This window comes from Sphaerulina musiva, assembly GCF_000320565.1.
Source record: "Sphaerulina musiva SO2202 unplaced genomic scaffold SEPMUscaffold_11, whole genome shotgun sequence".
Classification (NCBI taxonomy): domain Eukaryota; kingdom Fungi; phylum Ascomycota; class Dothideomycetes; order Mycosphaerellales; family Mycosphaerellaceae; genus Sphaerulina; species Sphaerulina musiva.
Window position 1 is genome coordinate 1,477,920 of NW_016017393.1, and position 12,040 is coordinate 1,489,959.

Below are 12,040 nucleotides of genomic sequence, written 5' to 3' on the forward strand. Positions count from 1 at the left end.
GGAGGCACGCTGCCACCGTATCCAGGAGGCTTAGTGGGTGGCATTACAGGATCAGCCGGTGGCATGCCGCTGCCGTATCCAGTTGGCTTGGTGGGTGGCATCACAGGGTCAGCAGGAGGCATGCCGTAGGTTGGTGGTGTCGTAGGAGGCGGGGAGACTGGCGACTTCGGTGGCATCGATGGCTGAGGAGGCGGTCCGGGAGGAGGCACGCTGCCACCGTATCCAGGAGGCTTAGTGGGTGGCATCACAGGGTCAGCCGGTGGCATACCGTAGGTTGGCGGTGTCATAGGAGGCGGTGACACAGGCGACTTTGGTGGCATCGATGGCTGAGGAGGGCCAGGAGGAGGCACACCGCCGTATCCTTGCGGCTTCGTTGGTGGCATCACAGGGTCAGCCGGTGGCATGCCGTAGGTTGGCGGTGTCATAGGAGGCGGGGAGACTGGCGACTTCGGTGGCATCGATGGCTGTGGAGGCGGTCCGGGAGGGGGCACGCTACCGCCGTAGCCTTGTGGCTTCGTTGGTGGCATCACAGGGTCAACAGGAGGCATACCGCTGCCGTAGCCTGCTGGCTTCGTCGGTGGCATCACAGGGTCAGCAGGAGGGACACCACTTCCATATCCTTGGGGGTAGGTTGGTGCCATAGGTGGTGAGACTGGCACACCATCAGGGCCATATGTCAAGGGAGTGTCAACATAGTCGCCCGAGATAGCGTCTGCTGCAGCCTGAGCAGCTGGGTTTACCAACGTCCCAGTCATGCCAGCAGCGTTGCCCGATATGGCGTCCGCGGCAGCCTGAGCAGCTGGGTTGACTGGTGTGCCCGGTGCGCCTGCGAACCATTAGTACATATTCACCCAACTAGGCTAGAATCGCTGGCCCGTCAAAGCACGTACCTGGAATAATTGAGCCGTATCCGTTGTCCTGCTCGTCATCCAACAGGAATTCCTCGTCATCATCGTCATCATCGAGGAGGTTCAAGTCGAGTGCACCTTCGTCGGTTTCTTGTTCCTCGCGTTTGGTGCTGTGCGCATATCCAGTCAAATTCAATCCTTCTGCTGTGCACGTGAATACAGGGACAGACTTACATCAGTCCACCAAAGAATCCTGACTCTTCAGATTGGGTTGACTCGCTGTTCACTATGCTGCCTTCGCCGTTGAATGGAGAGTTTTGTCCAGGAAGCAGACTAAGAAGCGAGTTGGCCTCGCTCTTATCAACAACAAACGGGCTCCCGCTCTCCTTCAAAGAGGTGGCCGGTGAAAAGGAAGAAGGGGTGAATTGATTGAACGAAGTAGGGGGAAAACCATTAATGGCGTCCGCCCCAGCCTGCGCAGCGGGATTGAACACTGGGAGCGCTGAAGCTACAGCGGATAGACATAGCAAAGAACGAGTGACTGTCTTGGCCGACATGGTGGCGGCTCAAGAGGGATATGTAGAGCAAACTAAAAGAATGTAAGTAGTGACTGTAGCACGCAGTGGCGGCGGATGTGCGTGAAGAGGGAGGAAGTACTCAGAGAGCTATACCTATATACTGCAATGTGAGGACATGGAATACTAGTGGCCCGCTTCAGCGTTACCTCATCATGCCTGAGGGCCATTGCAGAAATGAGATTACTCTCCTGAACTTCAAGGCGAATCTGTAGCAAGTGCAGCCGTGCAGGTGGCCACGAGTCATGGCCAGGCACCGGGTGGTAGATTCTAGCGCCTAGAGGTGCCCGAGTCCGCCCATAATGATGGGAAAAAGAACATTGAGCGGCAAGCCATCTTGGCATATGGTCATGGGTGATTTGCGGGCAGTGTTCCCCTATGCTGGACAGGCAAGGCCCAGGGGTCCAGAATAACACCTTGATATAGCATGGGTAACGGCGTAACGCCTCTCTTCACGGCTGCTGGCGCGCGGCGCGTAGTGCACGACTGTTAGTCTCGGGCTAACGATCAGTAGACCCTACACGTCCATGTCGTCGATCGTGATGTGCTGCAATGGCATTGTGACGGCTTTCCATCTTGACGAGCCTCACAGACAGGTGAATTCAATGGCGCACGTCGCTGCATACTGTGCGATTCATGATGTGAAAGTATTGGTTTTTCGTATTCCTGTGCTGTCCTGGTCTGTCAAATCTCAAGCGCGCAGGCTCATCGATGTTGGCCAAGGATCCTACCTTTCGTGGGGACTAGGTTCGAGCTTTATGCTTTTACATCAGCTCTCTTTTGAGATATCGACGGAGTCAGTCGGTCCCAATACGGATACTGTCCTCCTGGGGATGAAACAGTCGTGAGGTACTCCGTGAGCGTATTGATTCTTCTCGTTCGCGGCTGCATCTTCCGCGGTGTTTGGAGTCGCCCAAGAGGTGAAGTTGCAAGCCATAGCGGGGAGGAAGTTAGACTTTGGACGATCAGGTACGTTGAAGTTACTTCTAGGATATCCTTGGCGCAGGCGATGCCTCCGCTTCGGCCTTCTGCTTCTTGGCGTCCCCCGCTAGGGGCCCCAGTGACTGCGAAACCACGTGTTGAAAGGCGGCCACATTGATGTACAGTGGTCCGTAGTCAATATTGACCATGTTGTACACTTCTCCTGTCAGATATCAAATAAAGATGTTGTGGTGTCCAGTAGGCTGTGAGCCTCATCTTAGGCTCCCCTTGCACTTATCGGATCCACTTCAGTCCCTTAGCAAGCGCTTCCAAATTGTCATAATTTTGTTGGTAATCGGGAGAGGTAGTTGCATGACTGGCATGACTGGTGTAAGGATGTGCGAGGCCGAAAGCACCACCTACGCATTGTGATGATTATTACATGCGTTGAAATGCAGGTACGAGATTCTGACAGTGAGATTCTTGACGCCATGTACATGTAAGAGGCGGCCCTGGTCCGGCCCACGAAGCTACACGAGGGGCACGGATAGTTGAATAGGTGCGAATCAAAGCAGACGTGGACTCGTTTTGACCGCGTCTCGCGCGCGCTATCAAAAAGAGAGTCCAGCGTCTGGGATGGGGACAGTCAGACTTTGTCGGAACCTCGGAGCGAAGACTCACGTCACCATCTGTCCTCACGCCAGGAGGACTAGCAGTGCCTGACGAATCACCTATATGTCTTGGATTGTTTCACATGGCTCCATTGTGCGCATGCTGCATGCCCTTTGCCAGTGCTCCACATCATGCTCGGCTGAACCTGCGTTCACGCCTACGATGAGCATTCCTCGGGGCATGAAGTGGACAGCACGACAAGCCGCAAACGTGTTGCCATCACGTCCGTGCTCTGGAGTGCTATTGACAGATCAATGCCGGGCGGATCGAGCTCGCGCACAACAGAGCCAGAATAGTTTCCTGGGACCGCTCCATTTAGTCTGGAAGGACAACGAGACGTAGCACGTGGGGATCGGCATCTGATACAGAGCTTCCAGTCAGGCATGCCAGACGGGAATGCTTGAAGCCCATAGCAGCGCCAGATCTTGAAAGTGCGTGGTAAAGCCTCACGTTATCGTATCCACGACCAAGGTGTAGCGGATCAATAGCCCGTGGACAACTATTACTTTGTCGATGACAGGGCACCGGCGGAAAGATGAACATATGCTCCTGTAACGAGGCAAGACAAGGTGGAACCGGGCAAACCTAACGCCAGGTGCCACATGTTCGGCGTCTAACAAAGTGCACAATGATTCCCTGATCACACACTTCCACGTCGATCCGGCTCAAATTTGCTGACAATCCACTGCAAATCGTTCTCATGTGGGGCTCTGGCATAGAGCCACTTCTGCTTCTCTTTGCTCCACGCCCTATTCGGCACGTATGCCTCGAGGTTGTAGTACATGTCCCGATGATACGGAATCACAGTCGATGGAGGTCCACTGCGTTCGAGAAACATGTCTGTACCAGAAGAGATGTCTTCTTCGGACATGTGGTATAGCACTTTGGGGTGCGAAGTCTTGGTCTTCTTGTTGACACGGACTTCTCTGTATCGCCTGTTCAGTGTTCCGACAGTGGTGGCTAGATGCGTTTGCAGGATGACTGCGTGATAGAGGGGACTGTACATGGCCCTTTCGACAATGGCGGCATTCTCTCGTTGCCGGTCGGCGTGCCATGCCGGGTTCTCGCCTCGAGGGACCATCGGGATCGCGATGCGAGCATTGAGGTGGTGCTGGTAGTATGCGAGATCGAGCACAATGTTGAGATTGTTCCACGCCAGCATACACGTCGTGCACGTGCAGACCTTTCTCGGATCCAGCGGCTTGACGATTTGGTAGTACGAGTTCCGATGCAGTTTCGATCGGTCCTGCCATTCTGAGCTCAGGAGAGAACACTGCGCTCGCGCGTCAAGCCGCTCGAAAGGCACGGGACATTGAAACGCGCGGGCGAGCACATGATATCGGCGGTCCATGATGCTCTGAGCGATGAATTTCTCGTTGTCCCGGATGTATTTCCTCGTGCCCTTGGTCAGACGCTGCAGCCGGATGACATCGCTCGGCGCCAGATAACTCAGCACTTCGTCCAGAAGCTCGGTGGGCAATTCCAGGAATGACTTGGTGTCGGACTTCACCGTCGTCCTCTTGAGCCTCTTTTCGTGCTTCTTCTTGGCTCGGTCGGTCTTTTTCGACTTCAGCGGCAGCTTCTCTGTAGTATCGATGCGCGGCGCATCGTCGTCCACCGCCACCGCAGTCTTCTCCGCCGCCGTCTTCCTCGCCGCCGTCTTCTTCACCGCCGTCTGCCGGGGCGTAATCACACTGTAACTTTCTTCTTCTGCTGCTGCTTCTTCTTCTTCTTCTCTCGCTGTTGTACCTACACCGGCACTGGGGTCTGACCATGACGTCGTCTTGGCTGACGACAGCGACGACAACGACGGCTGCACATTGACATTCATGCTTCTGTCTCGGAGCGCCGCACGAACAAAGGCCAATTCCGTGGACATACTCATGTTGAAGCTGTATCTCTTGGAAAGGCGAGATCAGACGACAGCAGATATGGCAAGACGGTGGCGTGTACATATACCGCAGGACTTAGGTAAGATGTCGCGTCGTTTCGTGCTCCGCTATGCAAAATGCCAAGACCCACTAGCGCTGACTCTGCTATATATACTTCATATATAGGTAACAACCACACAGAAGTGCAATGGAGCACCAACGAGGCAAGCAATCTTAGTCACGATTCGAAAAGTTTACAGATTATATGAGCTGAGTACTGAATTTTTATTTCCATTTATTTTTCGTTCTCCATCTATCATGGGTCTCGATCTAGGAAGTGATAATACAGAGGAGTGAGAAGACCAATTCTACTATGTTTTACTTTCAACTTTTTTTTTTGTTTTTAATTTTTTTTTGATTTTGCCTGTACAGTATATTCTAGTCTTTGGACAAGATCATCCTCTGACTCCCGTGATTCCACCCCGTCCCGTGCTCTACTAATACACCAATATGACCAAAGCAAACTCCTAAACTCCTAAACTCCCTATGTGTCCTAATAAAACCGTTCACCCAACCCTAACCCTAATCCCCTAACCCTACCTCTCCTCTCATACCTACCAACCTACCAACCTACTTGTGACGCCAGTCGCCGCATGATTAGCGATAAAGGCACACGAGTTCTGGTGGATTGCGGCATTATCGAGGAAAGCATTGGCATTGGCATTGGCGTTGGCGTTGGCATTGGAGTTTGCCTTGCGCGTGTTCTTGTTCTTGACCAGACAGCTGCAGTCGGATATGTTTTGCTTACATGTTGGGCAAGTGTCCGAGTCGGCCAGTCTGGTCATGTTCTTGTTCTTGACCAGGCAGCTGCAATCGGATATATTCTGCTTACACATCGAGCAAATGTCAGACATGATGCTTGGTTTGTGGTGGGGAGATTTTGGTTTGGGCTGTAGGCGTGGGTGGGTGTGGTGATGATGGGGAAGTAGTAGGTAAGCTGCACAGACTTGTCGAAAAGTCAGATGAATCTCAAGTTGATTGTTTGCTGGATGCAAATGCTTGAGTGTCTTCTGAGTGTGAAGCCTGAGTGATGGTTTCCAAGCAGTTGAGGGACGATTTATACCTGCTCGGGTATTGTGTTGCAGAGGAAAGCATATACAAAGGGCATTGTGCATTGTGTACTGTGCTTTGTGCATTGTGTATTGTGCATTGTGCATTGCGATGTTGTAGGGGCCTGAACAATGAGCTTTATGCAGATCTATCAGCAGTGTCGTTGCGTGGTTACATCAGAGTGAATAGCAGATTCAGTATAACAACGAAGCATTGTCAAGTCGCGCAATGCCTTTACTGGTGAAGACAGAGACATCGCGTGTTATGGTGTAGATTAGACTGAGCTATCTGTTCGCCTGCAGCTAGGTATTCACTGTTGTCACTGTAGCTGCAGTGCAGTGCTTGAGCCTGCTTGTCTGATGATGTGAAGATGCCATTGTTGTTAAACACAATGCCCTTTGTGGGCGGAGGATTGGTCTCTAGCAAACAATCAGTGCTTTGTCTTACCAGACAAAGGCTTGTTGTCCTCGCAGCCGAGATCGGAAAAGCCGAAGGCAGGCGAAGCTGCTAGAGCAGTTGGAGTGGCTTGACTCGAGTGGGACATGAGACACAGTCTCGCGAACAAGGCCCTCTAACGTGAGATCATGCCGACAAGATGCGGTTGAACTGTATAATGAGATGAGATTAATGTCCGCCGCTCAATCAACGTACACTCTCCAGCCATATGCCCTTCCGAACCACTTCCGTGCCAATTTCGCTCCGGCTTCTGTAGGCTGTGAGAACGCCACGTCCTGCTTTCGCTCGATCCTTCGGCGCATATCGTCAGGCAGGGGCTTTCCGTGCTCGACAGTATACGCCTCTTCATGGTGATCGTCCAAATCACGAATAGAGTTGTGTCTGTTGATGGCGGTGTTGAGAAGACATTGCGCAATGCCGTGGCTACGATGCGAGGAGGAGGTCCAGATGCGAGAGATGCCCATGACGGCAGAGTGTCTCGTATCGGAAAGGTGAAGAGGGTGTTGCGAAGCTTCTGCCAATTCGTCTTCGAGAGCCTTGGCCGCGTCTGCTTCTTGTTGCTTTCGAGCCTTGAGCTTCTCCAGAGCAGTACGTTTCTTCATGCTGCTTTCAGGTTTGCTTGCCGTCGTGCACAGAATCTCCTCGCGGTTCGTATCTGGAGGCTTCACCACCTCTAGCGCGGCCGCAATTCTCTGCGTCAGGAGGTAGCCCACGCACTTATTCCCTCTGATATACAGAAAACTCTTGTACTTTGATTCCGGAATGTTGATCTCTTCGTTCTTCAAGTCCCAGATCTCGGCCTCTGGTATCGCCACGGCGCCCAGCTCCCTTTGGACCACCTCCAAAACAGCCTGACCCTTCTTTTTTCGATGATGGTTATCATAGCAGTCCAGATACACGATCGCATCTCCCTCCTTCACACCCTTGAAGACGGATAGCTTCCTCCCATCTCTTCTCTTCTTGGCCACAAAGTCCTTTCCCAGGTCGAAGCCGTCCAGGTTCTGCTTGTGATACTTGTCATGCAACTTGCGATCTTCGGCAGAAGAAGGAACATACTCCATTCCGCACGTGTCGCATCGCCTGTTGACTTTCTGGCCGAGACTCATCTGCATCTGCTGGAGTCCATTGGTGGCAGACGACTTGGGAGTCTTGACCGGTCGGGCATTTTCAGAAGCGGTGATCAAGGGTTTACGCTTCCCTAGAATGGAGAAGACGTTTTTGAAAGGTCCTGCGGGTGGGTTCGACGTGTCGGTGGTGAGCTTGTCGTCTCTCCGCCGCTCGACGATGCTATTGGGCGGACTGCTCGGCGGGCTGCTGGCGCTGTCCGTGAGAGAGTCGCTGAAGAGGGGCTTTGAAGAGGAGCGCGGTGGAGTGGAGCTCATGTTCGGCGATGCTCATTGTGCATCTTGGTCTGGAGGGGAGAGTGAAGGAAAGACGCGTCGAAGAAGAAGAAGAAGAAGCACGCGTCTTCGTGATCGGCGCCGAATGGATAAGCTTAAATCTTACCCGTAAGCTAGGCTCGGACCTCTCGGTAACGTAATCCTTGATCTCCGCCCCACTCTCGCTGTTCTCGGTCAATCTCACCCCCCACCATATGTATACCATGTCTCCATCACTACCTATCACCATCTTCTGACACACTTTCACTTCCACTTTCACCGAGCCTTCCCAACCCACCGTACTCGACTACCTTCTCCCCCTTTGCCATCATGCGCTCTCCCTCCTTCAACCTCACCATTTCCACCACCCCCTTGTCCCCATCCGCCTTCGAGCCTTTCGGAGAAGTCATCCAAAACCCGGCAACGCACGATGAAGTCGACGGGAACGGCCAATGGCGTCTCCAACACCAACTCGCCAATCAGGGAACAGCAACAAAATGGGTAGATGTCACGCATTTGAACAATCACTATGAGAAGGCCTGGAGTAAAAAGCCGGCGAAGGCGGTGGTGAATCTGTTTGTTTGTAAGCCCCGTGTGCTGACCAAGGACGACAATGGGAGGGAGGTGTTCCAGGTGGGAATCATGGAACGACACCCGTACACGCCTCAGACATTTGTTCCGTTGGGGGTAGGGAAAGAGGATGGAGGCAATACGAGGTATTTGGTCATTGTAGCTCCTACATTGCCTGCTACTCTACGGGCAAAGGAAGAAAGGGCGGATAAGCCATATCCTGTGGATGTACCACGTGCGAGAAAGAGAAGTCTGAAGGAGAGACTCCTTGGTGCGAGACCGAATCCATTTACGAATGATTATGTTCCCGCTACCAAGCCGACTTCTTCCACCACCCTTCCGTCCTCTCAACGACCGAAGGGCTCTGGTCTTCCCGATCTGAAGAACATTCGTGCTTTTATTGCGAGAGGTGACCAAGCTTTGACATATGGACCAGGTACTTGGCATGCTCCCATGGTAGTACTCGGTGAAAAGTCCGTCGAGTTCGTTGTCGTGCAATATGCAAATGGTGTGGGAGACGAAGACTGCCAAGAGTGTGAACTTGACGCGGTGGATGGTGATGGGATTGTTGTTGATGTTGGCCGAGTGGATGAAGTGGCGCAAGCAACGGATGCGTGTAAACCGGGTTATATGAGAGCGAAGTTGTGAAAGGGTGAGTAGCCGTTTTGGAGAAGAACGTTGAGCTTCCTTGGTCTTTCGAGTCACTCCTTCCAATCGTAGGGGAAACAATCCCCAATATAACGGCTTTTGAGCGGAACAGTCGCAAGCGAGGGGTCTTCTTCCATGTAGCCTCGGATCTTTCGAAGGATGATGCCAGATGCACTGGCCCACCGCTTCATCCGGCTCTTCTGTTGGAAGGAGCCTTTTAGACCCCCCTCTCCGAAGAGCTCAATCTGCAATCTTCCTTTGCTATCTTTGCCTTCACCAAAATAGTGGCTCTGACCCATGAATGGCAGAACAGCCTTCAAAAACCTCACTTCCATCTTCGGACATGGATCATCCTCCCCATAGTAGGGGCTGCTGTCGAGCTCAGAGCCACGTGGGTGAGAATTGAAACCCAGGGTCAGCTCCAAGACCTCTCCTTTCTCCTTTCGATCCAGTGTCGACATCAAATCCACAAACACGTTCAATTGTGTGCGATACCAAGGATCTTCTGGGGAGTGTCGCCAAAATTGCCCCGAGATCGTGTTTTTCACGTTCCCGAGCTTGAGCTTTCTCAAATGGACGAAGTTTCCACCAAAACTTCCGATGGTGTGAGAAGCGATGCTCGCACCATAAAATGCGAACTTGTTGGCGCCATAGAGAACTGGAGCGGCCTCGAAGTTGATTTGGCGGCAGACCGCCAGAAGGCCGACGGCGAGTTTGCGTAAGTCGATTTGGTTGGTGGGGTCGTCCTTGCGAGCTGACCTGTGTGACTGTGGCCAAGGGTGTGGCCAAGGAACAATGTCATCGCGTTTGATACTTAGCTTGCCAGAATCCCAGTCCCTGCAACAGCTGAAGCCTATTTCTCCATCAAGTTTGAGCGCTAGTGCATATACTCTATTGCGAAGCTCGGCCGCGATGTTTAGGAATAGTGGCTTCTGCTGCTTCTGGAACGGGGCTTCAGGTTGTGATGGCGGTGGCACCATCTCGTGATGGGGCGGCGACGGTGGCAACGGTGGTGACGACGGTGGCAGCATGTTGTGATGAGGTCGCAACGGTAGTGACAGTGACGGCGGTGGCAGTATGTTGGGATGAGGTGGCGACGATGGCGACGGCGGCGGCAGCATCTTGTGACTCAGCGGCGACGGTGGCAACGGTAGCGACGCTGGCGGCGGCGACGACGATGACTGCTCTCCTGGTTGGAGCATTTTGCTGTCTGTACGCGGTGAAGATGCTGTCACCCGACAAGTTGATGCATTGTGGTGAATGGCAAGCTAAGATGGTGGAAGAAAAGGAAGGATTTTAACCTCAACTGCGGAACGAATCCGAGGCTGCCGAAGCAAGTGAGGTGAACTTTGGGAAAGTCTATCTGATCCTCACTGCAGATCCCAGCACGCAGACGACCCTTCATCATCATCGCTCGAGTCGTAACGGATATCCTGCAATATCAGCTGGCCATGAGCGCTTCGCGAGGCTTGTTAGCGCCTCCTCTCGACGTCGATGACTGCTTTTGAACTCTGGGTACACACCTCGAATGCTCCTGGTGCAATCCACGTACGTGAACGAGTGCAACGCCAACACGATAATACACACTCCTGAGATTCGCGAGCGGGTGGAAATGAATGACAGAAGTGGATTGGCTAATTGACAGAACTATACCCACCCCGCGCTCAGGTCTCCGAATTTCGCGAGGGAGGTCCAGCTCCTCGGATGAAGTTACGCCATGTCGGGCCACGGCAGCTCTGGTGACAAGTACGACGCAGGAACTCAGATACTCGTCAGCGCAGACTCATCGCTGCCATGGTAGATTCTCCACGGTACCTGCGGAAAGACGGAACGACGAGGAGCGACGTATGTGCCGGCTCTCGAGTCTTCAGGAAGTCACATATCAGGCAGTACATCTATCCCAACTTCGACTTCACAAATGCCAGGGCGTCTTGACCATACTCGTTGCCATAGCCTTGGTGCGTGTTTGCATCGGTACCGTCACAGCAGTACGGATCTGGAGCATCGCAGTACGATCGGATTTTGGCTTGGTAAGCTGGACAGGAGAATCCTGATGGGCGTGGGTCGAACTGGTGCAGTCGGTCAGCAATCTGGATCGAAGGAGAAGGTCTCGAAATGAACTCACTCCGCCAGCAGTGCAAGTGCCGTGGTGGAATGTCTCCTCTGGCGAGTTCCTTGGATTACCCGCCCAGATCACAGCCTGGATGGCGGTGGCAGCTGCAGATGTGATCAAGCTGTCGGTGTATGTAATACCCTGGCCTGGATCGCCCCCGCCGCAGAGAGCATTGTCTCCGATATGGGCGCCCTGGATAAATGTCCGTCAGCAAGTGGAACTCCTGGAGCCCGACAATAGGAAAGAAAAAAGAAAGTACCTGCGAATACCCAATAACAACTAGCCTTGCAGATGGACACTTCTCATTGAAGGAGTTGATCTGGTTGGCGATACTCTGCGTTCCGTTCTGGACGGAGCTCGCATACGCTGCATTTGTGCCTCCCGCTGCCGGATAGACGATTGCTTCTGAAGTCGAGCCCGGATAAGCACCATTGATGAGGTCGATGAACGTTTTCGCGGAGCCATATCCCGCTGAGACGGTCGACTCACGTGCGCCAAAGATATGAATGTCCGGGCATGACGCTCTGTCTTCGATTGCAGACGAGCTGGCGATGGCCAAGCCAGCCGCTACGGTGAGTGCCGACGTGACATGCATTATAAGAATAGGCGATGCTTCCTATCTGTCGAAAATTAAGCGCCGTGGGACCTGTTCGCGAGATATGAAAGCCGTTGTGCTCGGTTGACTATTGATTTATATATCGTGCGACAGCTGGTCATACCGCTGACTCGTCTCGCTTCGTAACAATCTGCCTGAAACCGTAACAGTAGCGAATGTTTGAAGTCGTGACACTGTTCCTCTATCGGACTTTGTTCCGACCCAAGTGAAGGCATTCTGTATAGACGTCGACTTGCCTCGGAACAATTCCCAGCGTTCCGG

At 53.0% G+C, this 12,040-nt stretch overlaps 7 protein-coding genes across 7 annotated transcripts; 1 reads left to right on the forward strand and 6 right to left on the reverse strand.

Annotated features, from left to right (window-relative positions):
* Nucleotides 1-8: 8 nt before the first annotated feature.
* On the reverse strand, nt 9-1,405 carry SEPMUDRAFT_121028 (uncharacterized protein; the record flags this gene model as incomplete). The annotated part of the gene is made up of 3 exons (XM_016901655.1): nt 9-826; nt 891-1,018; nt 1,083-1,405. Coding segments are annotated over 3 exons (1,269 nt in total), but the record flags the coding sequence as incomplete, so codon positions are not given.
* SEPMUDRAFT_151959 (uncharacterized protein) lies at nt 416-4,940 on the reverse strand. Its single transcript, XM_016907151.1, has 5 exons — nt 2,155-4,940; nt 1,520-2,094; nt 1,083-1,437; nt 891-1,018; nt 416-826 (listed from the first exon to the last, which is right to left on the reverse strand). Exon 1 carries the CDS (start codon nt 4,899-4,901, stop codon nt 3,657-3,659), a length of 1,245 nt encoding a protein of 414 aa, XP_016757272.1. The 5' UTR covers nt 4,902-4,940; the 3' UTR covers nt 416-826; nt 891-1,018; nt 1,083-1,437; nt 1,520-2,094; nt 2,155-3,656.
* A 1,291-nt stretch (nt 4,941-6,231) lies between these two features.
* Nucleotides 6,232-6,541, reverse strand: SEPMUDRAFT_121030 (uncharacterized protein; the record flags this gene model as incomplete). The annotated part of the gene is made up of 2 exons (XM_016901656.1): nt 6,232-6,416; nt 6,445-6,541. The coding sequence occupies 2 exons, from the start codon at nt 6,539-6,541 to the stop codon at nt 6,232-6,234; spliced, it is 282 nt and encodes a 93-aa protein (XP_016757273.1).
* Nucleotides 6,542-6,635: 94 nt separating this feature from the next.
* SEPMUDRAFT_8993 (uncharacterized protein) lies at nt 6,636-7,568 on the reverse strand (the record flags this gene model as incomplete). The annotated part of the gene is made up of 3 exons (XM_016910513.2): nt 6,636-6,737; nt 6,786-7,028; nt 7,122-7,568. Coding segments are annotated over 3 exons (792 nt in total), but the record flags the coding sequence as incomplete, so codon positions are not given.
* Nucleotides 7,569-8,111: 543 nt separating this feature from the next.
* SEPMUDRAFT_151960 (ureidoglycolate hydrolase) lies at nt 8,112-9,263 on the forward strand. The gene has a single exon (XM_016907152.1). The coding sequence runs from the start codon at nt 8,163-8,165 to the stop codon at nt 9,048-9,050; it is 888 nt and encodes a 295-aa protein (XP_016757275.1). The 5' UTR covers nt 8,112-8,162; the 3' UTR covers nt 9,051-9,263.
* Nucleotides 9,104-10,252, reverse strand: SEPMUDRAFT_121033 (uncharacterized protein; the record flags this gene model as incomplete). Its single annotated transcript, XM_016901657.1, has 1 exon — nt 9,104-10,252. The coding sequence occupies one exon, from the start codon at nt 10,250-10,252 to the stop codon at nt 9,104-9,106; it is 1,149 nt and encodes a 382-aa protein (XP_016757276.1).
* On the reverse strand, nt 9,695-11,906 carry SEPMUDRAFT_73705 (carbohydrate esterase family 5 protein). Its single transcript, XM_016910040.1, has 3 exons — nt 11,423-11,906; nt 11,176-11,355; nt 9,695-11,119 (listed from the first exon to the last, which is right to left on the reverse strand). The coding sequence occupies exons 1-3, from the start codon at nt 11,756-11,758 to the stop codon at nt 10,946-10,948; spliced, it is 690 nt and encodes a 229-aa protein (XP_016757277.1). The 5' UTR covers nt 11,759-11,906; the 3' UTR covers nt 9,695-10,945.
* Nucleotides 11,907-12,040: the final 134 nt, after the last annotated feature.